General features: G+C 35.3%; 1 protein-coding gene across 1 annotated transcript in view; it reads left to right on the top strand.

Moving 5' to 3' along the window:
- Positions 1-26,469, top strand: part of LOC150106947 (cell adhesion molecule Dscam1-like) — a 322,565-nt gene that overhangs the window by 80,937 nt on the left and 215,159 nt on the right. The window contains exons 5-9 of the mRNA XM_090393513.1: positions 4,653-4,946; positions 5,055-5,324; positions 7,718-8,125; positions 21,693-21,854; positions 22,454-22,738. Of these exons, the coding sequence (XP_090249639.1) occupies positions 4,653-4,946; positions 5,055-5,324; positions 7,718-8,125; positions 21,693-21,854; positions 22,454-22,738 (1,419 nt within the window). The remainder of the gene's footprint in view (positions 1-4,652; positions 4,947-5,054; positions 5,325-7,717; positions 8,126-21,692; positions 21,855-22,453; positions 22,739-26,469) is intronic.

The following is a 26,469-nucleotide window of genomic DNA, read 5'->3' as shown; positions in this document are numbered from 1 at the left end:
AAATTTCATTGAGAAATCCGAAAAGATTCCTCTAAGCCCATCACTCTCTAGACCAGAATCACTGCAGGATACTCAATACACAAATAGCCCCATACCATGGCAAATCCCTGATTTAACCAGCAAGAAATGATTCAAATCCTTTCCTTGTGTAACATCGAAGAATAAGTGAACATCCCCACACCACAAATCCTCCATAACACGCTGAAGAATTATTTTATTTATATAAAAAATTAAATGGTGTTTTAATATATATTACAATTTGAAATTTAAATTTCTTAAAAAAATTTCTTAAAAAATAAAATATACTAAAGATTTTAAATTTTATAATTTAAAATCTTTAGTATATTATAGTTTAGAACAAAATATTTAAGAGTATAATTAAAAAATATAAATATAATATTATTTTATAGATTATGTACTCAATCGTTTATTTAGTTTCTAATAATTGAAGTATAAATTACTATACATAACAAGTGCGGGATTATTGCAAGCAGATAAACATGAATTAAACAAAAGAAAATAAATCATGCATTGAATTACATTGCAGTTATTTTTTTTTTCTTTCAACGAGTTACTGATATCCATGTTATTTATTATTTATAACAATCTCTCTCTCTCTCTCTCTCTCTCTCTCTCTCTCTCTATATATATATATATATATATATATATTGTTTTGTTTCATTCTCAGAATTTTCTTATTTTTATTTTTTTTTGCTGAAATTAGATAAAGAGTAGTTCCACTTTTTTACCTTAGATGTCAGTTGTGTCGCACTAGTTTATTAGGACGTCTGTCCTAACGGTGTATTAAAGTACTTCTTGACACTAATGCTAGGAAAATTGAATTTTAAGCAAGCAGAAACGTTTCAGAAAGGGAAAAAATTTTCATTCCTTTCGAAATAAAAAAAAAAACACAGTAGAAAGCTAAAACCTGATATTAAAGCTTTCACTCGTTATCCAACTTGCGTTATTTTTTACCCTCCCGAAATTCAAGTCACCGTACATTAATGTCTTAAGTGTGTGCAATTCACTTATTCTGTAATCCCTTGGCATCCGCACACAGAAACGAAACGATAATGTCTTTTTTTTTATTATTATTCTGCCTACAATTACATCTCACAGCAACCCTAGGGAAGAGAGTAGTTAGCTGTAATAATCTCTTCTAGACCAAGAACTTTCTCAGGACTAACTTCTTATCTTTCTTCTTCTTCATATGCAGATTGTGCTTCCAATATTTGCGGGATTTCAATTGCTTCGCTTGATTCCAATAAATGAGACATATTTGGGTTCATTCAATCGATAATCGAATCTTCGTTATATATAAAATGTATACACACTTCAGCAAAAGAATAATCTGTATAAAAATTGTAATACTAAATTTATAGAGACACCAAGGGATGAATGTAAGTTACCTTTGACTTCTACAATTACACGAGGATGCTCAAGGTGGTTACCATTAGCATCCAGACACTTTACGGCGAACTACTGCTTGGGCAAAGTTGGCCAAAGTGTCCACTGGGATTGCTGCGCATGACGTTTCAATTTCTTTCCGAAAGGCCAAGAACGTATCTGGTTTTCTACAATACACTACATGCTTTAGAGTCCCCCATAGGTAGAAGTCCAAGGGTGTTAAATCAGGAGAACGTGCCTCGGCCATTTTGTTTGACTGTCCTACCGGTAACGTATTGATGCTAGTATTCATGTTAGTAACAACATCTTTTGAGAGAACATCATACTACATATTGCTACTAATTCGATCCAACATCGAAAAAAGTCCATATGTGACATCTGTTAAAGTGTGTATACATTTTTTGACGGACTCTGTATTATCTGTGTGTGTGTGTGTGTGTGCGTGCGCGCGCGCGCGTGCGTGCGTGCTAATATAAGGTCATGGAAAAAAGGGAATGGTATTCAAGAGTCTGAAAACTACGTGGCCATCTATCTCGATCTCAGATTCAGTGGTTAAAGCCTACAGAGAATGGTACTAGACAGGTGCAACCACTTCCTATGGACAGAGTTCTAGTCTGATAATATAGAACTCTGTCCATATTCCTGCTGTCACGGTTTCCTAACACACCAGGTTGATGGACGGTTACGTGGTATATGGAGTATGTTTCACTGATCAGAATTAGGGGTCCTATTGCAGCCGATAATCCCAAACTATGGTCAAAAAACAGCTCAAATAGACCACGTACTATGTCAAGTTGCATCTGGAAATGTATTCTTCCTAGACGATAATGCACTATGTCATTGGGCATACGCTATAAGAAATTGGTACAACGGAAGATATTACCAATATTGAATGCCTAGAGAATTCACCGGAGCTCAAATCACTCGAATATATGTGTGAAGATGTTAGTACTGCATACTCCTACATTTAGGGCCTTAGAGACATCATGGCTACGTATTTACAACGTCATTAGTATCTACTGGAATCATTGCTATGGAGGATGCACATTGTCATTCCTGGTAAAGCGAGTATTAGATAGCTAGCAGAAACTCGCTATTAACATTCAATGAAAGTATTTCATTGAATAAAAATCAACTAAATGATACTGAAACAGAAGTAATCAAAGAACTAAAAGCAATCTCTCCACCAGCAGAGATCTCTGAAAATGACATCTTGGAAGAGGAGGTGAATAAGGCTATAAAACATCTCAAGAATAACAAGAGTCCTGGAAATGAGAACATATTAGAAAATATACTAAAATATGGGGGAGAATCAGTTGCAAAAGAAATACATAAGGTATGTAATAAAATATAGAGATCAGGGTATGCCCCCGAAGAGTGGAAATAATCAGTCGTGGTTGTTCTTCCTAAGAAAGGCAGTGCTTTAGAATGCACCAATTGCATTAATGAGTCATCTTGGCAAAGTCCTGCTGAAAATACTAACAGAACGCCTGAAGAGGCATATGGAGGCACATCTTCTGGATGAGCAAGCCGGATTTCGACAAGATCGAAGTACAGTGCAACAAATACTCACACTAAGACTAATAGCAGAGAAAGCTCGAAGAAAGAACAAAGAGATATATTGCTGTTTCGTTGACTTCCAAAAAGCATTTGATATTGACCAAAATATAGCATGGGCCGTCTTGGAATCCTATGGTGTGGACAATAAATTGATCCTCCTGCTGAAAGATATAAACAGCCAAGCACAAGCAAAAATCAGAATAGCAGGTGAGACTGGAGATTGGTTTGCCAGTAGTCAAGTGACAAGGCAAGGGGTACCCAACATCACCAATCATCTTCATCACACATTTGTGAAGAACACTAGATAAGATTAATGAAGAAGGTGGAGGCATTTCAATAAATGGCATGAGAATAAACTACCTCTGCTTTGCAGATGACATCGTCCTGATTGACGAAGACACAGCAAGGCTGGAACAGACATTGCAAACACTATACACAGAAGGAAAAAGATATGGGCTAAATGTCAACTTTGAAAAAACTAAAACAATGATATTCAGTCAACAGGAGTTACTGAACAGAGTTACGATAGACAGATTTCAACTGGAAAATGTGGAACACTTCACACATATTGGATGCCGCATGACGCATGACTTGGACCCCAAAAAAGAGATAAAAATTAGAATATCCAGATCAACAGCTATTTTAAAAGTCATGGACAAAATATAGAAAAACCAAGCTATAAAGATGCAACTAAATTGCGCATTGTAGAAACCTGCATCTTCAGCAGCATGCTCTATGGATGCGAGGCCTGGGTATTCCTGAGAGAATCTGAAAGGAGGATATTGGCATTTGAGAGGAAGTGCTATAGAAAGATCTTGAGAATAAGCTGGATCTAGAAAGTGAAAAATAAGGAAATCTATAGACGAATACAACCAAAAGAAAACCTGATCCAGAAAATAATCAAAAGGAAACTACGTTTATTTGGCCATATATAGAATGAATGATGAGAGAAAATTAAAAACGTTGCTGTTTGGATGATTGAAGGAAAGAACAAAAGAGGAAGACCAAACAGAGAATCGGACGATGACATCGTTAAATTGTGCCGAAACTCTATACACAAATTGAGCCATCTTGCACAAAATATAATGCAATGGAAGAATCATATCAAGATGGCAGCAGACACATATGGGCATTGGACCCATGGTTGTTGATGATGATGATGTAAGTATTTCAATGACCGGTGTATAGGCTCAGGAATAAACTTAATAATAAAAGGATATCACAAAGGGACTCGCCATCCGACCACTATGTGATCATTGAAGTATTAAGTTTATTCTTGAGCACCGCTAGGATCTCTAATAGAGAACTAATGTTCTCAAATACACATTCGTTATTCTCGTGAATAACTGGTATTCGCAAAGCATACAATAATATGTAAATGGGTAGTTATCACGAACGTAGTACAATTGTACCCTAGACAGTTTATTAGACTACCTCTGTCTCATTATAGGTGCTCGAGAAAGTTCCATTGTACAATGTGTTACATAGATAAACTTATAATTACGAACTAAATCTGATAAATCGTAAATATGTCGAGTATTTAAATTACATTTTATTCTGCTTTGCTATGCGATTTATACGCAATCCTCGGATGTAGTTTACGTGACACATCTAGCGAATCAAGTTTTAATTTTTGATTTCTTCAGAACTAACGTAACTTATCTGGTATTGTTTTCCCCCCTCAGAGCCGTATGCATCCCTTCCTCCGAGGATCACAGAAAGCAGGTCGTTTTTCCCAGTGCGGGAAATGGAGCAAGTGCATCTGCCGTGTATTAGCGAAGGTCATCCGCCGCCTCAACACTGGTGGTTCCGGAGGGACAAAGAAATGCTGACTCCTTTACAGAACAGTCAGTACGTCATTCAGAGAGGGGAGGTTTTAGTATTGCAGAGGGCAGCAGTAGCAGACAGCCTTACTTACGTGTGTTATGTGAATAACAGCGTCGGAGAAGACAGGGCGTCTACGGAGTTGGAGGTGCGATGTAAGTTGACAGGTTAAAGGTCACAATAGGATTGTGTTACTTTCATGAACGATTTTTTTGCTTACTCAACTGCACTGTAGCATCCCTTTCTTTGGCGTTTTTTTCTAGCTCCTCTTTCCGTTAAGGTTGAACCGATTATCCAGACAGCTGATGTGGGACGAAGAGCTGCTCTGACTTGCAAGATTTCTGGTCATCCTGTTCAGTCTGTTCGGTGGTTCAAAGATGCACAACCATTGCTGATCAACAGCAGAATATCGCTAAGCAGAGGACACGCCTTGGAAATATTCCCCGTGAAAAGAGAAGACAGAGGGATGTACCAGTGTTTCGCTCATAACAATATCGAAGTAGTGCAAGGGACAGCTGAACTTTTCATTGAAGGTAGGATCAATAAATGCAATGAATTTGCAGTTTTGAAGCTTTATGTATATTATTATTATTATTGTTAGTCATATTTTTATGCGACTTTCACACATCAAACGTCGCCAACCTCTACTACAACAACAAGTTGAAATATGTGACATTACTGATGGATGTTTCGTGGGGAAAAAAGCACACCCACCTGAAGTTCATTAGATATTTAGGCATAATCTAATGCACTTCAGATGTGCTTTTTTTCCTCACAAAACCTCCATGAGTAACGTTGCGTAATGTAACTCATAGTTGTAGTACAGGTTTGCGAACTTTCATTAAAAAAAACAGTGTTACCTAATTAGTAGAGCGTTTATTAAGACCTCGTGGTATTAGTAACCACCGATATCTTATCGGTTTTAAGAGGCGTTGCTTTAAGTTGTCTTAGTATTGTACTAACACTTCCTGAAGTATTGCACTGATTATTCTTTAAGTTGTATTTTGTTATAATTTCAAATTCACCTTATCATCAGAACACTGTTCTTAAGTGTGATATATGAAGACTCTAGAGGATGGAATTTTCTTTTATTTCTCTACAAAAATATAAGATTTATAATAGTATATTAAAATTAATAATTAATAATTTAATTGTTTTTAATATTTATTTAAAACTAATTTGGAAACGACACCTTTTTATTTTATAACTCAAATTTATATTTAAAACCATCGCTTTAGAAGTATAAAGTGGAAAGGCAACTGATGATATACCCTTGGAGGGTAATGGATGGCAATGCTGTAGCCAATGAAGTTCTAACTGAGGCTCGGCTATTGCTGTTACCTTCCTGCCATGATCAGAGCTTTAATTGCTCAATAACACTTATTCCTACACTATCCTCTATCTACAGATAACGGGGAAGATGAAAAGCATTCTTGCTTCGTCCCTTTAAGCCAGGTCTCAGACCCCCCCCGACACCTACGGCGCCCCCCCCCCAAGTTCCGGACTGGTAGGCCGGTTCTCCTTGAATTCTGATGACTCGAAAGGGGTTCCCCCTCCTCCGCCCATTCAGGGTAGCCCTGAGTTTCAAAACGTTTCAGATAACTTGACAAAAAACGTGACACAAAAAGTTACAAAAAAAGGCTTATCATTTTATATTATAGAGTAGATATCATAAGTAACACTTTTTGGCTTTCAATTATGCTTGATATTAACGATGTAGCAAATTGGAGCATGATAACAGAATAATTTCACGCGTGCATTACATTGTAGCAACCACGAGATATGTTCTGCGTGCAACTCCATTGTTCCATTCTAGCCAGTGCTTGCGTGAAATAGCAATCACGCAGAATCTGTGGACCTGATAGATTGCCACGTGAAACAAATGGAGACTACAAACCACATTCAAAACTAGGGAAATACGCAACGTTTCGAAATGACTACGTTACCATAGTAACGAACGGCTCGCTCTCTGCTATCAGAATATGTTTGAAGCACGAGAAATTCGCTATCAGATGTTCCACTTGAAGCATCTGGGAACGGGCGAAATAATTATTTCGCTTTCGACCGCAAATTGAGCTGGGAAGGCTCCGGTGGACCAGAATTGGAATGTCATTCAAGAGGTAATTATGAGCCAATGGGTTTCTCCACAAAGCTCTAAAATTATTAATGGCCAAAGGCCACGCTTACCGCGCTGTTTAACTTACTTGGAAAACTTCTGTTCATATCGTTATGTTATAACTCATCCGTCTCTCAATGAGAGATATTACTAGCTTATATACATCTTGAACTTATTTACATCCCAAAATATATATAAAATTAATTAAAATTTTCAGGCAAGTTGTATTGATATATTTATACTTGGATTAGCTACAGTGTCTAGATAAAATTGCAACAGATGTGCAAACGTTTTTTGTTTTTGTTTTGGTGGGGGGGGGGTAATAAAAGAAATACAAAATTAATTCAAAATACTGTAGATGCATTATATTGTTCTATATCTGGTTTAATATCTACACTGACTAAAATGGAATTTAAAATTGCTTCGACAGCATGAAGGCTTCAGTTAAAGTTGCTAATGTTGTCAGCTCCAAGGTGACGTAACAATAAAAATGATTCAATTAATAGCACTTTAATTGACGCTTATTGAGATCTCAACAAAATTGCTAATTCTTCCTTTTTTTTTTTATCCAGGCACTGCATTTTGATTCATGATAGTAATATAATTCATATTACGCCCCTAGCAGGAGAATACTGAACTATGCAGTTGCAATATTCATTGGAATACCGTATTTACAGAAAATGATACGTACGCATTCAAATATCAATATATTCACTGAAAACATTTTATTTTTAAGTGACAGAAACTCCCTAATGCATTAAAAATATATTTTATTTACCCTTTCACTCTATTTTTTTATTTGTTTTTCAGAGGATGCGCCTGTGTTTGTGTCTACATTCCAGGAGCAGTCAGTTCGACCCGGAAGTTCCGTTTCTCTAAAATGTTCCGCCTTGGGTAACCCCCTACCGCAGATCACATGGGCATTAGATGGAGTACCTGTTCCGGAAGCATTTCGCGTACGGATCGGAGACTATGTCAACGAAGAGTACAACGTCAATAGCTATGTCAATATTAGTAGTGTCACCGTGGAAGATGCCGGCATTTATTCTTGCGTGGCGAAGAACGATGCGGGAGAAATAAGTCACTCCAAGCGATTGAATATCTTTGGTCCCCCGTACATTCGTCCTCTACGCAACCTGACGGCACTCGCGAGTCACGCTCTTATCATTCATTGTCCCGTGGCGGGATACCCCATTGAGAAGATCTCCTGGGAGAGAGGTAAGATCCACTTTTGTGAGGTAGAAAGTCTATGAAAAAGGTCATAGGGTGATTTTTTTTTTGCTGCAAAATAGAAATTAGTCCTCGTAAAAGATAATTCTAGATACTCCTTTTGATGACTTCATACTCTGTGTGGATGGCCTGGAGGCTTCCGTATGCAACATTCAACATTTCAGATAATTCACGGATGCTGTAGAATCTGTAATTATGCACTATTTCCTCGACTTTGATCGCGTTGCTTTTCAATAATCTCTTCCTTACTTAATAAACCACTTAAGTGGTTTATTTATTTTCACACATTTATTTTTCTCTCTCTTTTCAATATCCTAGTATTTTTTATTTAAAAATAAAATGTTCAACTTCTACCCACTGAGGTTGCATAATAATTGCTTTCTTAAATGTTCCTGAATGTCCGAAAAAAAAAAAACGGAGTTGTTAAATGTAACTAAATTAAAAATCTGTTTGCATACTTTGAGATAGGAATACTTCTTTTACACTAATAACGCGGACGGATATAGAAATCTTTTTAATTGATGAATGTAGTAATATTTCCATAATTCTAATCAGATTGCTATTGAAATAACTTTAAGTTACTGAAAGTTACATAGTAAAGATTATTCTACACAGATAAATAGGAAAACATTTTCTGAATGTCTAGATGCTGACTTCTTACCGATTTCCCAAAAATCGTTTTAGGACTAAGAGAGTGTTAAATAGGGAAAACGACTAATTGCTAGGGAGGGATTTCATTTATTTATAAATGTAACAGAGCACTGAAAGCAGGAAGAAAGTTGAAAATATTTTATTGTGCATTTATCACAAAAGTCGAAAAATAAAACTGTCACTATTTTATGCTTTTTCTTTTGGCATTATAATAAATAATAAACAAATTCTCTAACGCCTCGATTATAATAATAAATAAATTCTCGACCTATATATTCATGAACTGAAAGAAAAAAAGGCTTTCTTTTGTTTGAATTAGAATCGACCTATAACTAAACATTAAATGTACATTAAACGTTTTAATAGAAAAACAAAGTATTAAAACACTAAATAATAATAATAATAATACTTTTGTATTGTACCTCTACTCGAAACAAAAGTTTTGATTACTTGCTAATTAAATCTTATTTCTTGGAAAAAGTGTAAAAAGTGAATCAGAAATTATTTAACTTATTTCATTCATATTTCTTAAGTATAAATTGCCTTATTAGGAATTTACTTGGAACAGATTTTAATACACTGTTAGAATGTCAAACACAGTGAGTAATTCCATTGTTGAAATAAACATCGGAACCCGCTTTCATTCAATGACTCATACTGATTTCTGTAAGCCTATCTTCACAAGAAGTCCATACTGTATATATATATATATATATATATATATATATATATATATTGTATCACTCCCACAAACGAGAAGCCTCTAGATCTAGAGCAAATCCGTGTCACGTGTGGACAAACGTCTTAGGATGCCATATCAAGTGTCTACCCAATTGTGACATGGGTAAACGACTGCGTCACCCAAAATCAACAGTTGCCAACATTATCAGCCGATGAAAATGTGTCGGTACGTTCCTAGCCAATAGATGCACACGTGATCAACATTAAGAGTGCGTAAATCTCGGCAGTCCGAGTGGAAACGATTAACCTGAGTGTTCGAAGAATCTTCTGTAGTTCCCCTTAAAAATAAAATGCTGCTGCGTTAAGGAATGAACAATCTCTCGGTTTCCATATAGAAGAAAACGAAATTTTTATGGAAAACAATTTTCAGTTCCTATGTTGAGTATCAATCGTAGCGGTCACTTATGTAGAGCATACCGGTGTAATGAACATCGTGACTGGTACATAGATCGTTTGAAGTGCGTGACCATACGACAAGTTATGCCAGAAATATTTTACTGCTCAGATGGATATCTAGTGGATATCTGAGTGCATCATTCTAAGTTTGAAATTTGCTGGATATGCAATCTGGATAATGCAATATGTCTCACATTGTGGGGTTTTACGAACACACCCATGTCTCTTTTTAACATGCTAATACACCATGATTTGAGGAAAATTATGCGATAAAAGTAATTTAGAAGTAATTTGGGGTTCTCTGAAGTATAGAGCTCGCTGAATTCTACAATAGAATGCAGTAAATACAACATGAATGTTTGTGAACTGTCGTTTTTCTAAGTGCTTTGACTCATAAAAAAAGTGTGTCTTAAAAATAACCGATACTGCATAACAGATCCTTGAAATTTCTATCTTGTAGACGGAACTAATAAAATCTTTCAAGTTTTTCACCTTTTGTTTAATTTTTTGAACAAGAAAATAAAACCTTTTCGAAAATAAGCACGCATTCCTTCAAAAATTATAGTTTTGATCATTTATAAATTAAACATTAACTCAAGAAACATTTTTGCATTATTATACAAATTCATCCAGTTTACTTTTTGATATTCTGCATTGAGATGGCATAGACAACGCTCTGAATTTCAACTAATGAAAAAAGAGCAACTGAGAACATTTATCCTACCAGGCATCAATAGGGAAGAACTTTCTAGAAAAGTGAAACAGCATTGTAAAACACTGTCGCACTATACAACAGTTAGTAAAAGGCAGAATAACTTCTAATTTAAATTTATTCCTAAAGAAACATAAATTAAAATTATTAAAATTGATTATATATAATAATAAGACTTAATAATTTAAACTTTTTTATATTAAATAAAAATATACTAATACACCATTTTATTTTTTAAAATAAAAATTATAAATGAAAAGTAGTGGTAATCTTAAACAACCCAATAACACCTTATCGAGTTGCTTAAAGTCTGTGGTATGGTATTCCAGAGAAATATATGTCCAGATATAAGGTTTTCGGGTGAGTCCTGCGTCCAGATATAAAAATAAATATAGTTACTCTATTATATTATATTATATTATATTATATCTTTTCATTACGGATATACCTCTCTTTTTGTCAACACATCGTTATTATGTTAATTAACAGCGGTTTTTCTTGCAAAGAGAATAAGAATATGGTTTATTCTTGTTGTGTATATTACTTATTTTAAAAGTGTTGGAAGTGGATGTTATGTGCATATTACTTATTTTCAGATAAATACACCCAAATAAAATGAATAGATTTCTCAAAAAGAAGCGTAATATTGAAGAATCAGATTCTGGAAGTGAGCAAAAGTTAAGTGCAAGTAAGAAAGCAAAATCGTGGCCTACTCGCAAATATAATGAAAGTTATTTAAGCTTTGGTTTCACTTGGACCGGAAGTGAAGAACATCCTTTGCCGCTATGTTTAGTATGTGGATGTAAAATGGCAAATGAATCATTGTTTTTTAGTAAATTGAGTAAACATTTTAAAACTATGCACTCTAATTTACAAAATAAATCTGTAAGTTTTTTCAAGAGATTGTCTGAACAGCAAACAAAAGCGGCAAATTCTTTTAAAAGTATAATGACTGTTTCTGATAAAGCTCAAATTGCTTCTTATCACGTCTCAGAACCGATAGCAAAAAAACATGAAAGGTCATACTTTAGGTGAGTCACTTATTTTGCCTGCATGCAAAAAAATGGTCATGACAATCCTTGGAAATGAAGCAGCAATGAAAATAAGCAAGATTCCTCTGTCCAACGATACAGTTCACAGGCGTATTATAGAAATGTCTTCTGATATCGAGAAAAATGTATGCAGTAATAAACTTCGGTATTCAAATTTTGCATTGCAAGTTGATGAGTCAACAGACATTACCAACAAGGCGCAACTCTTAGCATTCGTCCGTTTTATTAATAAAGATCAAATAGTAAATCAGTTTCTTTTTTTTTTTTTTGCAAAGAATTAGGTGTGTCTACAAAAGGTGAGGACGTTTTTAACATTTTGAATAGCTATCTTGATAAATGGCAGTTAACATGGAAGTCGTGTGTAGGCATTTGTACAGATAGCGCCCCTTCCATGGTAGGCTGTGTTAAGGGCCTTACATCTTTTGTAAAAAAACAAAACGAGAATGTTATCGTAACTCACTGCTTTCTTCATAGGGAGGCCTTGATGGCAAAAACATTGGGAGAAAAATTAAGAGAAGTTTTAGATCAAGTTGTTCAGATGGTAAACTTTATTAAAACAAGACCTGCCAAATCACGTTTATTCGAAAAGATTTGTATCGATATGGATTCACAACACAGACGGCTGCTTTTACACACTGAGGTGAGGTGGCTGTCAAGGGGGAAAGTACTTACCCATGTACACGAGCTACGACAAGAACTTCTTGCGTTTTTTGAAGAGATGAAACAATTACATTTTTGTAACCTCCTTCGGTGCGAATTTTGGATTGCCAGGTTACAGTATTTGGCCGATATATTTCAGCAGCTCAATATTTTGAATACTAGCATGCAAGGGAAAGAAGAAAATATTCTCACATCCACTGACAAAATGAAAGCGTTTCAGAGAAAACTACAGATTTGGAAAAGAAAAACTGTTGAAGGTAATTTTGAAATGTTTCCATTGGTAAGTAAGTAACACTTGCATAAATGAAACACTTCCAATAATAGTTGAACATTTAACAAGTTTAGAAGAAAAATTGAGTTCTTATTTTCCATCCCTTAACACTGAACAATACGACTGGATTAGAAACCCATTTATGGAAACTTCAAGTGATTTTGGTTTAACATTAACAGAAGAAGAAGAACTGGCAGCTATATCCACTGATCGTGGATTGATGATTAAACATAAGGAATTCTCTTTTGAAGCCTTTTGGATTTCTATAAAAGAAGAATGTGTGTCAATATCTAAAAAAGCTTTGAACATTTTACTACAATTTTCAACATCATATTTATGTGAATTAGGATTTTCTACCCTCACCACAATTAAGTGTAAAAAGAGAGGAACTCTTCAATGTATTGATGAGGAAATGAGAGTTTGCCTTTCAAATATATTCCCAAACATTGAAACAATCGCTAGGACACATCAGGTTCATGTTTCTCATAAACACAAGAATGAATAAACTTAAGGTATGTTTCATTTTATTTATTTTTTGTCGCATTATTTTTTTCTGTAATATTTGACTTAATTATTATAAATATTTCTCAGAAATTTGTATATAGTGCGCCTACAATTATTTGGGATTTTAAATGCGCCCCGACTTCAAAAAGTTTGAGAACCACTGCTCTACACTGTCCTCTACAGATAACGGGGAAGATGAAAAGCATTCCTACTTTGCCCCTTTAAGCCAGTCCTTATAAGGATTATTAATATTAATATAATAATATTTCATATATTATTTATGCATGGAAAATGAAAAGCATAGGATATGAAAGCATTAGTGCTTCATCCAGCAAACTAGCAATGTTCTGCGTTATATGATGTTTGTTACATTTATTTACAATGCAAACAAACTTAAGTTTTGGAAATGTTACATCACATTATGATGTTAATATAATAATGCTCGCCAAACCATTATTATTATTACTACTGTTGCGATATAAACATAGCGTTTATATTTTTGTATGTTGTCGCTAACGCAGCTGTAATAATCTGTATTGAAGCAAAAATAGGAAATCCATTACGTTTTTTTTTTCGAGGTTCCTCCAGCACTTTTACTTAAATTAGTTTCCACTATCGAAATACCCAAAAAACAACTACAATGTTCCATGCATATATATATAAACAGCACCATCATTTATCTACCACAAGTTTTCCAAAAGTTCAGGCTTTCCAAGTTATGCTACGAATTTAATTCTTAAATTTATATTCAGGCAGCGTCCAAGTACAAGGCAATACTTTCTGAAAAACCTTCCTAGCAAACATAGGCATGTGTGAAATGCATATAAAAGTCGCTTGATATCCCCTTTTTGGACTTGTCTGCTGTCTGTGCTTGGCGACCTTCGGCGATATAGCAGATATAAATGCTGACATTCGGGTTTTTACGAGGCGACCATATTTTATTCGGAAAATTAACGGCGTGTGCCTGTCATGAAATAAAACAATGTTATTTTGAGAACGGAAGAATGCGAGATATGGGAGGGGCAAACATTTACAAAGATGAACGCCAGCAGGAGGGAAAAGGGGTGTTGTAAAAGGTTGTTATTTCTTTCTGATATCTAACATTATTTTCGTGATAAATATCCGCTGAGATAAGTAACAAAATCAAGTAGAGAAAATGGGGAAAGATAAAAGTTGTACGCAGAATTTGTTCAGCTTCTACCTCCATGTAAAATATTCATTTGCTTTCTTCCAACAAACTCCGGAAAACAATCTGTAGTTTGACCGCAAGCGCAGATGTTCAATAATGAATCTTATTTGCAGATAAAGGATAAGATAACAATTCACTTCAGGTCAAAAGTGTTGACTTCCGACAATATTCCGCAGCGCATAAAGTAGAAAAGAAGAACGAGTACAAATATGAATCAGAAGAAAGGAATTAATAAAAATAAATAAACAAAACGAAAAAACAAACAAACTTCAGTACGTTTACACGTACATTTCAAACCTCTAATAGTAAACAAATCAAATTGAAATTAAACAAATGAAAATGTAGATTTCGTACTTATTATAAATGAAAACAATCTATTTATTTGATTGCAACCGGGATGGTTTCCAACAATGAGATATATACAGATAACAAACAATTCACCATTGACTTCGTTCAAAAATGTAAATTTCTAACAATATTCATTCAACAATGCATGTTCATCTAATTGTTGCTGATATTTCAATAATACAGTTGGGTTATAGAAATATTGATTTAAAAAATGATGAAAACTTAGTTAATTTCAAGTGGAATTTTCGTAAAATTCCTTGAACCGAATTTTTATGGCCTTGTAGGCTTTTTATGGCTTTATATCCACCTATATTTGGAAAATTTCTTTTAAGATTTGTCGGAAACGAGAGCAAGACTTGCATGTACATATAACCGAACAGAGAGTCGGTTGTTTATCGATCACTTCATTTCACGCTTCAGGCCACTGAAGTAAGAGGAAGTAAAAAAAAAAAAAAAAATGACAACTTTAGAGTTCGAACTTTCCAGTTCAGAACATTTCAAATTTTACGGATTTGGCTGGAAGGTGATTTGGTTGTAGGAGCGTACACGTCCATTTCCATCCAGTTCTCTGCTAACCTCGGGGATCTTATGATGTTTAGAAACAAAGTCAGTTCAATTTTTTCCCTTCCTTTTCCATTAAAGAGAATGGCATACAAAGATAGATCGTGGGTTAGTTTCTATGACTTAAATGTTTCTAGCGCTACACGGAATATCTATTTCTGCTTCTTGCGTGGATTGGACTGCAAAACGAAGATTTAAGAAAACTCAGAATTACTAAAAATAAAAAAAAATTGTCTAGATTAAAAGTGTTTTCGGAGTGTGTACACATAAACAAAAGTTGCCATTCGACACTCTGTCGATAGAGGGCGTTTTTGCAAATACATTCAGTTAAAAGGATAAACAAATTCCCAGCAACTCAACCATCAGGTTGAGTTGACAGAAATGCCAAGAATACTCAATCAACAAAAGGTATGCACGGGACTTTTCCGTAAACAGCGAAGCCTTGTGTATGGTTTACGTAGTTAGATGTTGGGCGTCCGCGAAGACGTGTAGTGTTCGGTTTATTTGCATAGCATTCTAACTCCTCCTACTTTCTGTAAAAGTTTGGAATTCGAAAATAGTGTCGTATCGACCCCCCTCCTCCCCTTTCTTGGCTCCAGTAAAAAAAAAAAAAAAAAGAGAAAAAAAAAAAACTCAAGTAGGGAAAAGATATTTTGCGAAGACAAATACCCTCCAGCAAAGCATGTGTGGACAAATCTGTCATTACCGAGACAACCCTGCCTCGTATATCTCCCTGAGCGGACTTGCAACGAATAAGATACAGCATCATCGATTATTCATGCCGCACGTATAATTTTCTCTCTCGCGCGCTATCTTTGTGCTAAAGCGCACAGAGAACTGGAGGCAACCAAGAAATTCGCCAGCCACTACTACACACACACACAATCCGCGATCTCTTAGAACGCTGCCTCTCTCTCTCTCTCTCTCTCTCTCTCTCTCTCTCTCTCTTTCTTTCTTTTTTTTTTCTTTCTTTCTTTCTACACTAGAGAATTGCTCGTCTGGTCTTCAGCTACAAATGAACTACACTTTCTTCATGAATCTGCTCCACTCAAAAGTTTAAAACATGCTGAATATTTCATTCTCTTCAAAAGCTTTCACGGCAAGTGGGATACGTTTTTACACACACATAGAGAACCCTTTTTATCTGCGGGTATCTTCCATCCATTAGAACTTACCGTTAAAGGTACTTCAGAGCATGCATTCAGTAGCAACTGGTCACTCAAAAGATTAATAATGAATAGACTGGCAAATACCCGAATGTCTCAAAAACTTTCGCCTTTTCAAGTGAGTTCAACTCAGAGTTTGATACCAACTAAGGATTATGTAACGAGTAAATCGAAAAGAAAGATGCATTGTATAACTGTAAACTTAGCCAAGCATGAATCTGATGAAGGTTACATAGCTGGTGTCGAAACGTCACTTAAGTATGCTAGTATTGAATGGGTAGTTTTAGGAACTAATTACCCGTTTATTAGATTTATCCTATTGGGAGATAGTCACATATAAATACACTCGATACTGAATTTCTATTAGACTTCCAGGAATGGAAAACAATGCCCATTTCGATTGTATAAAGGAGTTCGCCATTTCCCGAATAGCACAGTTCCGATTTCCATCTCAAATTAATGCCATCGGATACTTGTGCTTCAAGTTTCTCTACCGACGAAATTAATCCATGTTTATTCTACCTCTTGAAGCTTCAAAGCATATCGCCAGGGTTCACAATGAATGCAATAGACCATTTCTGAAACATGTATTGATGCCACCCGAGGCACTCGCTCAAACCTCTTGTATTGGACGCTAAACACGTAGATAAATATCTCTTTCCACCTACTCTATTTATCTCTTTACCAATCTCTATATAACGTTTTCGGCATAAGCAGATGACGTCATTTTCGTGTGGTTACGTCATTTGCCTCCGGGCATGACGATAAAAACCAAAACTGCGTGTGCAGTGTTTGACGAAATTTTATGTGCAGAAATATCCCTAAAAGAACTGTTGGATTTTTTTTTAAAAAAAAAATTCTAATGGAAGTTCATAAAATATTGAGGTCATGCTTTGAAGTACTAAATATAAACATAATATGCGCTGACTTAGCAGAATTTTCAATTATTTTCCCTATTTTTTTAATTACATATTATTCTACCGTAGTTACTACGCAAGGGTGTTTATGCGTATTAATTACACGTACACACCGATCAGTTATTTCCTATTGTTCGACAGGAAACAGGATAACTTATCGGTGAATAATTAATTCTAGCAGTAAGGCTTGGGAACTTCCGTAGCTCAGTCAGTATGGACGAAGCCCTTTGGTCGGAAAGACCTGGGTTTGATTCCTCTCAGTGACGTGAGGAACCTTTATCTGGTCTCTCTCGACTAACGGTGAGTTAGCCGGTCTCATACGGAGCTAGAGGGTTTTTTCACCCGGAAACTCGGGTTTTTCCTGTCCCAGAATAGGCAAACCGGCTCAGTGAACACACATGAATTACAATCATGAATGCATTCTAGCCATATGCCGGTCCGGTGCCAGGATAAAATTGGGGACAGTTGGGGAATGCAATGGTGAACTACCCTGTGAAAACCTATCAGGAAGACCTTGCGGCAATGCCTACAAATTTACCTACGGTCGGAAACCACTGAAAGGGAAAAACCACCAGTTAGGATATATCGGTGTGCTGGAGCATTGTCATGGTTTATTCACTTAATGTTTACGGAGCTAGTTTCTTTCATTAGGATGATGTTTCTTAAATTTTCATTGGTTAGTTTTCCCGTTGTGCAATTCCTTCCTAAAATCGTAATAAACGTTTACTAAAATTGATACTGCGAGTTGAACGTTGTAATAGCGTTTAACTCGTATAAGATCATGAATAGGATCACGTGACTAAGCTGAAATAAAAAGAAAAGCTACCAACAGAGAAGACTGGAAATACATGTTGTTGCACCCTTGCTTTGAGGAACCTACATGATGATGATAATCAGTTGAACGTCTGCATTCAAATATAGTTGAAAATCTACCATTGCAGACCACACTGCAAGGTACTACACATGAAAAGGTTAAGTAAATGCTAATACTCCGTATGGTGTCATGTTGATAACAATTGCACTCCCTATAAGGTTGCAAAATTTATTATAACTTCATACAATCATAGTTTTACTTAGAAAATCTAAATGGCATTTACTCTAAAGACTCCAGGGAAGAGGCAGCGGAAATATCACCGAAGTATAAATGAATACCATACTGAGTAAGAGTATTTACCCTTCAAGTATTTTAATAGAGCATCTCCATGTATTGGATTTTCGTAGAAATAACAATAATAAATAAATAAATAAATACTAGTAGTGGTGATTGGCGATAGATGGCGTTGTTACCCTCCCTCGATGAGCCTTTGGACTCCTTGGAGGTTACGTAATAATAATAATAATATATTCCTCTGATCGAGACCTTTCTTTTATCCCATTAGAGTTACACGTCACTCTGAAATACACTCAACTGTCAAAAGTATATGTGCATATTTCCGATAATTATCGGTGACAAAAAAAAAAAAAAATCTGATGGCAAAGTGAGCACGGAACATCACACATATTAATAGGAAACGCTTTAGCACTACACAATATAAGATAACGTTTCGCGCCAGGTGATTGTCAATTCCCATTAAGGTAAATGTCAGTGCGTGATTCTGCATTGTCACAGAACTTTTCTAACTAAACGATCAACTCTGATACAAACGGATAGACGATTGACATCAAACTTCAAGGTCTTGTCATTAGTTTAATCTGCTAATGAGACTGAAGTAACCTGTGGATAGAGACTTTGGGAATATTGGCGAGATCGGATCGTTATTCATTTGCATCAACGCTAAGAACTGATATCTAGACAATTTCATAATGCACAAAAAGTTGATACAAAATGGGTTTACATAGTAATGCACCAACCGCAACTAACGATTAATTTCTCGCTAGACTTTCCAGAATTATATGAACTTTGTAAGGTGCATCGTTATCCTGCTATAAAACTAACGAATGGATAAAGATGACAGATGGATAAAGACGGACAGGAATAAATGTTCGAGTTCACACTGCAAAGGGTCTAACGTGTCCCTTTTATATCAACACGCGAGAAAAATATTTTCTTGTTGTTAATTAGTTTTATACATACTGTATAACATAAATTATGTATAAAGATAACACCTTTTATTAATTTTACATTAATTATAATATAAATAATTTACAATATAATAAGTTATCTATAGGTTATGATGTTACGTGCTTGGCCCTTGGGATAAATTCTTTGAGAACGAAGAACAAAATAAAGATTTTATTATCTTTATTCTTCACACATAATATTCCACTGCAGATACTGATGATATTCAGTATCTGTAGTTCTTTCCATCGCAATTCATGACTTATGGGTTTTAATCACACCAAACATAAATAGAGAAGTATTTGTATGCTTTCTCCATAGAAGCTTAATGATCTTAAAATTTAGGCGATCCTTATATACATCAGCTAACTATAATATTTCATTTTATTATTGATTTTTTTAATAAATAATATTTGTTATAGTCATAGATCGAGACAAATAGCTGTAAATACTTTGCCGACTTCATTTGCTTTGTTCCCTATATGAAATAAGATAATTATTTTTCAGCAATATTTCTATTATTAAAAATATAATAACGTAGTTTTAATTATTAAATTAGAAATACAATCAATGATTTGTCATTTTATCGAAATTTCCTTTAATAATTCGAAATTCTAAAAGAACAGTAAAATATTTTTCAAATAATTTTAATCTAATTTAACAGTCATTCCATTTGTATGTTTTGACCACTGCAAGCGTAAATGACCGAAAGCCATCCTAACACTCAATGACTAATAACCACTCCACTTGTGTATTCTGTTTGATCGCTTTGGATTATCAAGTTTTCATTGTTTCATAAACAAAGAGATGGGGTACTACTATAGAGTAAAAAGACGGAAGTAGTATTGCATTTCTGTCTCTTGATCGAAGACAGGAAATCTTAGTCTCCATTTCTTTTTCCCGCAGCCATTCAGTGTCTGTCTGCTTTATACTATTCTTGATTTTTGGCAAGTCTCCTAAGTACTACAAGTCCCCATTTGCACTGTATATCTTGTATAAAACCATCCCTCAGCTTCCCTGTTTTGTAAAAAAGCTTCATTCAAAAGATGCGGTTTTGTTTTGCATTCATGAATCATTTTGCATCTTTCTGTCAGAACATAACAGATGAATGTCAAAGCGTGCATTTTAAAAAATACGCAACAAAAATGTTTCTACGACAGCATTGCCAAAAATCCATAAAAAACGCGGTCATTCCTCCATTAGTTGCTCTAGCGTTGTAAATTTTAATTAAATACTCTTGCATTCTGAGTCTAGTTCAGAAATTAGTGTTTCGAATGAAATTGACAACTACAGGTTTTTTTGTCCAAATAAGCATGCGCCGTATTAATTTCTTTTGAGTCAATGAAATATAATGAAATTGCATATTTATGTCAATTGATTTTGTTTTCATTCCCAGAACGCATGCGTAGTAAACAGTTCAGAAATTAGTTTTTCAAATGAAATTGACATTTATTCATAAAAAAAGCCTTTTTATTTCAAACACGCATGCATTGTAGTTAATTTCTTTTAGGGCAGTTAAATATAAACGAAATTGCATATTTATTTTGATTACGGGTAGGCATGCGCAATAAACGATCATTCATTACCCACTATCGTTCGAGTGCGCACGCGCGATTTCTTCATTGTTTACGTTTGAAATGCAATTTATTTCTTTCTATTTCCAAAAATGGGTAGTATTGTTACACATTTTTCAATGTCAGCTACTCTATAGTAAAATTTAATTGCTCTTTAGGAAAAATCGGGAACAAAATCCCATTCTACATGTACCGAGTGTTGTGTTTTCACCATCTTAATTATCCTTATCGCGACATTCCTGACACAGCGCATAAAATAAGTGTAATTACTATAATTGTTGTTGTACAGGTACTCATTAGGTTTGTCGTAATGAACACATGATTATCATTATCAGCATCTTTTTTTTACTGTTGTCGTTTTGAGTAATTAAAGTTATTTTGTCGAGTTCAGATGACTTCGCATTGCAACTGAGAGAGCTAAAGTGAGAGAGAGACAGACAGACGTACATTGACTCGTTCAAGGCTTTATTTGGAGAACGCGGCCTGTTTCTATTCCGCCTTTGTCACCTGAAACCACAAGGCATTTTCATGTTTAACTATTTCTAAGTAGCGTTATTAATTACTGGCTGTTCAAATATTAATCATTTATTCAAGATAAAGATTTGTTTATCCACTTCTATTAATTATTCATCTGATAAATATTATTTCCCCATTAATCGCATTGATGTTTCATTATTTGCATTCACCACATATAAATACATGAGTTGCATTTGCCTCGTTCGAATTATTTTCTTTGTTTATTTATTTGATCTAGACGGACGGAGGCTTCCTCAGAACCATCGCCAAAGGGTGTTTCCAAACGGAACCTTAACAATACAAGCTCTTCAGGCTTCCGTCGATAGTGGAGTGTACACGTGCTTAGCAGACGGTAGAGAAGGCAGAAGCGCAAGCAGAGAAGTTGCTGTCGCCATCATGAGTGAGTGATCAATTGTTCAGAGTGTCATACACGGTAAATAATATGTCACCACCGGAGTGGTTGTAGAAGAACAGGTGTTTTGACTCCGTAGCCAATCAAGTTCGAAATGACAATAAGAAACAGATTACGTGGGCAAGCTTTTATTTCGTTCTCGTATGTCAATCACTTAGCATGCTACACTTCCGGGTATTTTATATTTCTAAGTAATTTAAATATGTCTTGCATTTATTTATTTTTTCATCTATAATTATATTCGCTAATTAAAGTTGCAACAATAGAGATTTTTGGATTGTTAATCGTGCGTGTTTCATTATCGTTAATTACTTCGCTAAAGTTTTTGCTTCTTGTACATTTCCGCTAGGAGTCACGCGACATGATGAAATTGCTTTCATTTGTTTTCCCACGTGGAGAGTTACAGTAGCCAATTGTACTTGTTCATTTCCAGCACAATTCTATTAATTGTTACGAGCGTTATACGTAGATTTCATATTTTATTTACAACAATAAAAAGTTCTAGAAGAGTTTCTGATATTTTAAAATCATTTTTAACGCGTTTGCTTGATTCTTTCCGTTTTTTTTTTTTTTTTTCTGTTTTCTAGATCCACCTGCTGTTGGACCTTTTTCATTCCCGTCCGAGTTAACTGAAGGCCAAAGGGCAGCAGTAGCATGTGTGGTATCTGCAGGCGATCTCCCAATCAATATCCGCTGGCTAAAAGATGAAAGACCAATAGCTTCGGAGTTGAGGCCGATGGTAGGGATGGCCACCGACTTTACAGCATCTCTATCATTTCCTAGCGTTTCGAAACTTCACACCGGCAACTACACCTGCGTAGCCACCAATCCCGTAGCTTCGGCCAATTATACGGCGCCAATGGTAGTACAAGGTGAGCGATTGCATCTTTGATGTGTTTCTAATTTTTTGTACAACTCCTGTACCGCGTCAGAGTGACGATAAATCATTTATCATTCGCAGAAATAAATAATAATAGCGCTCTGAAAGGATCGATGGTTTATTCGAAATTATTCTCAAGTATTCAGCTGCACCGAGGATCATAGCGGTGGATTGTATCCGCTTCAAACATTTCACTTCGCAAACTCCCATATTCCCATTATGATCGCATTGATAAATGACACCGAGCCCATCACATAAAATGCCTCCCGCCTTTGCCATTGTCTTCTTTGATTTTTTTTTTTTCAACGAGACAATCTCGCGCTCGAGATTAATATTATTGCGAGGTTATTACGCAATTGTCAAAAGCGCGCGTCTATTGTTGATCAATCACGTGCCCTCCCCCTGCTATCCCACCAATGACTGTAAAGCATTGTGGCATTTTTGTAGCGTTTTTATTTCTCTTTCCCCCATCCCCTCATCTTCTAGCGACGCAAGTTACAATTGATGACAATTCATTTTTGTGAAACATTGGGGGAAAAATTCCAGTGTTTTCCAGGAGGACAGGGAAATTAGCTTTTCGTTTCTACGTGGAAAACGAAAGATTATTTCAACTAAAGAAAAAAATAAAATAAAATAAAATAAATAAATAGGTACAATGCGAATGCTGCAATCCCAAATATACGTAGACATTAAATTCATTAAGCACACACACATAAATAAATAAATAAAATATGATAAGAAATTTTATCTGGTGTGATTTCTTCATTCTTTCTATCTTTTACAACCTCTTAATTTCCTTTTTTCTTTATCTCTCTGTCATTTCTCATTCTTTTCTTATATTATCCATTGTTGTTCACTCTTTCTCTTATTTTTCTTGTATTCGTTGTTCTGTCTCTCTCTCTTTCAATCTCTCATCTTTTCATTATATTCATTGTCGCTTCTCCTCTGTCATCAGTTTCTGTCACTCTCTCTCTCTCTCTCTCTCTCATTCTTCTTTATATTTATTGTCGTTCTCCTTTTTTTCTCTTTGTTTTTCTCTCTCAATTTCCTTGTTATTTTCCCTCTATCGCTCTCTTTTTCTCTCTCCCTGAATATATTATCATTCGCATGTGAATGGCAATGAATTCTATTCATTGCCATTTCTTCTTTCTCTCTTGTCTCTCAATTTCTAATTGCTTTATGAACGCAATCTTTCCCCTCTCTTCCTCTTTCTATCTTTCACACTGATATTTCTTTTATTTTCTATTTTTCGGTCAGTTTTTTTCCCTATTGTTATCCTTTCTTCTCAGTCTTTTATTTTATCCCCTGTCTTTCATTTGTTTTCTCTATCTTTTTTTAAAATTCTATCTGTTGTCCTTTCTTCTCAGTCTTTTATTTTATCCCCTGTCTTTCATTTGTTTTCTCTATCTTTTTTTAAAATTCTATCTGTTGTCCTTTCTTCTCTCTTTCAATTCATTCACTTTGTTGTGATCTATTTTTCTTTCTTTCGTTCTTTGTTTTGTTACCGTGTCTTGTTCGAAAAGAGTGTTGGTTGTTTGCTAGGCTTACCATCGTGGCTCCCAGAGAAATAAATCATTTAACCCGGGAGCAAGTGACATGTTTTAAAGCGCCCTGGTGCCCATCTCGTTAACAAAGTGTGCTCGTCCCTGGGACTGGCTCCGTTTATTGTCTGTAATCATTAAATTGGATTTAGCTGGAAAGGTAGAGCCGTGATACTATCGGCCTATGATGCTCGACTTTAAGCAGAAGTTTCTTGTCGTGCACAATTTATGGAGGGATTGAAAGAGGAGGAAACAAACTCTGCTAATGCAGTCACGGAATACAGAGATGGTATCCGGAACACGAGACAGTCTCATTTCCTTTTATCCGCGAACTACATCCATCTTCCTTTTCCTACTTTTTAGGACCCACTTACTTCAGGATGCTTGTCATTGTCGGCAGCAGATTATTGAAGTGTGTGAATAGCAAAGGTGCTGAAATATTGGACGGGCACACTCTCCACTTCACTCTGTTTAAAAATAAAAGCTGCACCAAGTAATGGAAAAGTTTTGCTACGTTAACTCGCAAAAGGAAATGCCAGATTGCAATTCAGAAAGGCCAATGCTGACCTGCTGCATGGCAATTTTATTCCCTTCTTTGCCGATGCATTTACCTGCTTTTTTCACATTGTTTGGTGCTTCGTTGTATACGATATGTTCACGCCACTGCTGGATTATACGAAAATCTTTTTTATTGAGCAAGTTTCGCATGTTACATTCCATTTTTATGTCTTGTGTTCTTCACTATAAAGATTCTTCTCGCTATCTCCCTGTATGTATATTTTATAAATATTTATGTATATTTTTTGTGTCCATTCTTTTTATGTCCGTTTATATCCGAAGAAAGACCTTGGCTTTTGGCTGAAAGATTTTGCGACTGAAGATGAGTTGATCAGTCTCGTACGGAGGTGAAGGAGTTGCCTTCAATCTCGCTTTAGTGATTATAAACGGCATGACTTGTTTATTCGTGTTATAATTAAATTATACTTAATCGGGTTTATCATTTTCAAAATATCCCTACCCATTCATACTAGCTGACAGTCCTCACCTTTTACAACTGTTCTTAAACAACTGCTGTTCAAAGGGGGAATTGCTAGTTTTTCGACATCTATTATAGAATGGTAGTGCCATCTTTTGAAGTACGACTTTAATTTCAAGAATATAAAGAGAGTCTGCGCTGTTGGCCAAGTGGCTATGCTCTTCACAACTATATGTCTGGGAAAGGAATGAGTGTCGTGGGTTCGATTCTCGTCGTGACGTGAGGAGCTTAAGGATCATTCTCAGTCAAGTTAACATAGCCAAGTTAGCCGGTCTTGGGCGTGGACATCAGGGTTTCTCTCCCCAGTTTATCTGGGGATTTTCCACCCACAAGCAGGCAAATCAGCTCCGTGAACACACGCAGCTACAGCTAGAGGATATACTGGGAGGCATAGGGCTAGTCACCCTATCCTGTGGACGGGTACAACTTAGAAGATCTTAACATAGCTCTGTAACAGAGCCAGTAGGCCTAAAACGTAGAAGGGAGAAGGACAATATAAAGGCGTTATTTGAGATTAAATCTAGTTAAAATGGATTTATTCTAGATTGTAATGTTTCCTATTTTATCGCCCGAAATTCCCCAATCGAAAATCTCTACAAGCAAGTTTTTAGAACCATTTTGGGTTCTAAATATGAATATGATTCATATTCATATTTTGATACTCCTACAATTTCATATTCGTATTCATACTCCTACAATTTCCAGATTGAACGAATTTTGCAGTTTTTCAAGTGATATTTAAGTTCCTAATATTTACTTTTTAAAATATCCATTTTAAAAAGTAAATATTTATTGCATCAAGATAAGCAATTATTTTTTTTAATCGCTTGCAAACGAATACGAAGTAGTTGGATTTTCAAGATTATTTATCGTCATTAACATCTTTTCCTTGCGAGAAACCCCTTTAAACATTAAAAATACGAATGAAAAGAATGAATTACTGTCATTTCCAAGCTTTTTGTTTTGTTTTATCACGTAAGTTTTGCTGGTGTAGTTCATATTTCTGCAAATAAACTCCATCATTATATGTTTGCAAGTTTTGTTTTTAAGTGTTCATTCTAAACATAAGTTATTTTCGGAGAACACACACATTTTTACTATTAAAAAATGTTTTAATGGTAATAATATTTTAAAATCATTTTTAAT

This window comes from Typopeltis vanoorti, chromosome 5 (genome assembly GCF_054136105.1).
Source record: "Typopeltis vanoorti isolate ZY-2024b chromosome 5, IOZ_Tvanoo_1.0, whole genome shotgun sequence".
NCBI classification, from domain to species: Eukaryota; Metazoa; Arthropoda; class Arachnida; order Uropygi; family Thelyphonidae; genus Typopeltis; species Typopeltis vanoorti.
This window is presented reverse-complemented; position numbering and strand designations above follow the sequence as displayed.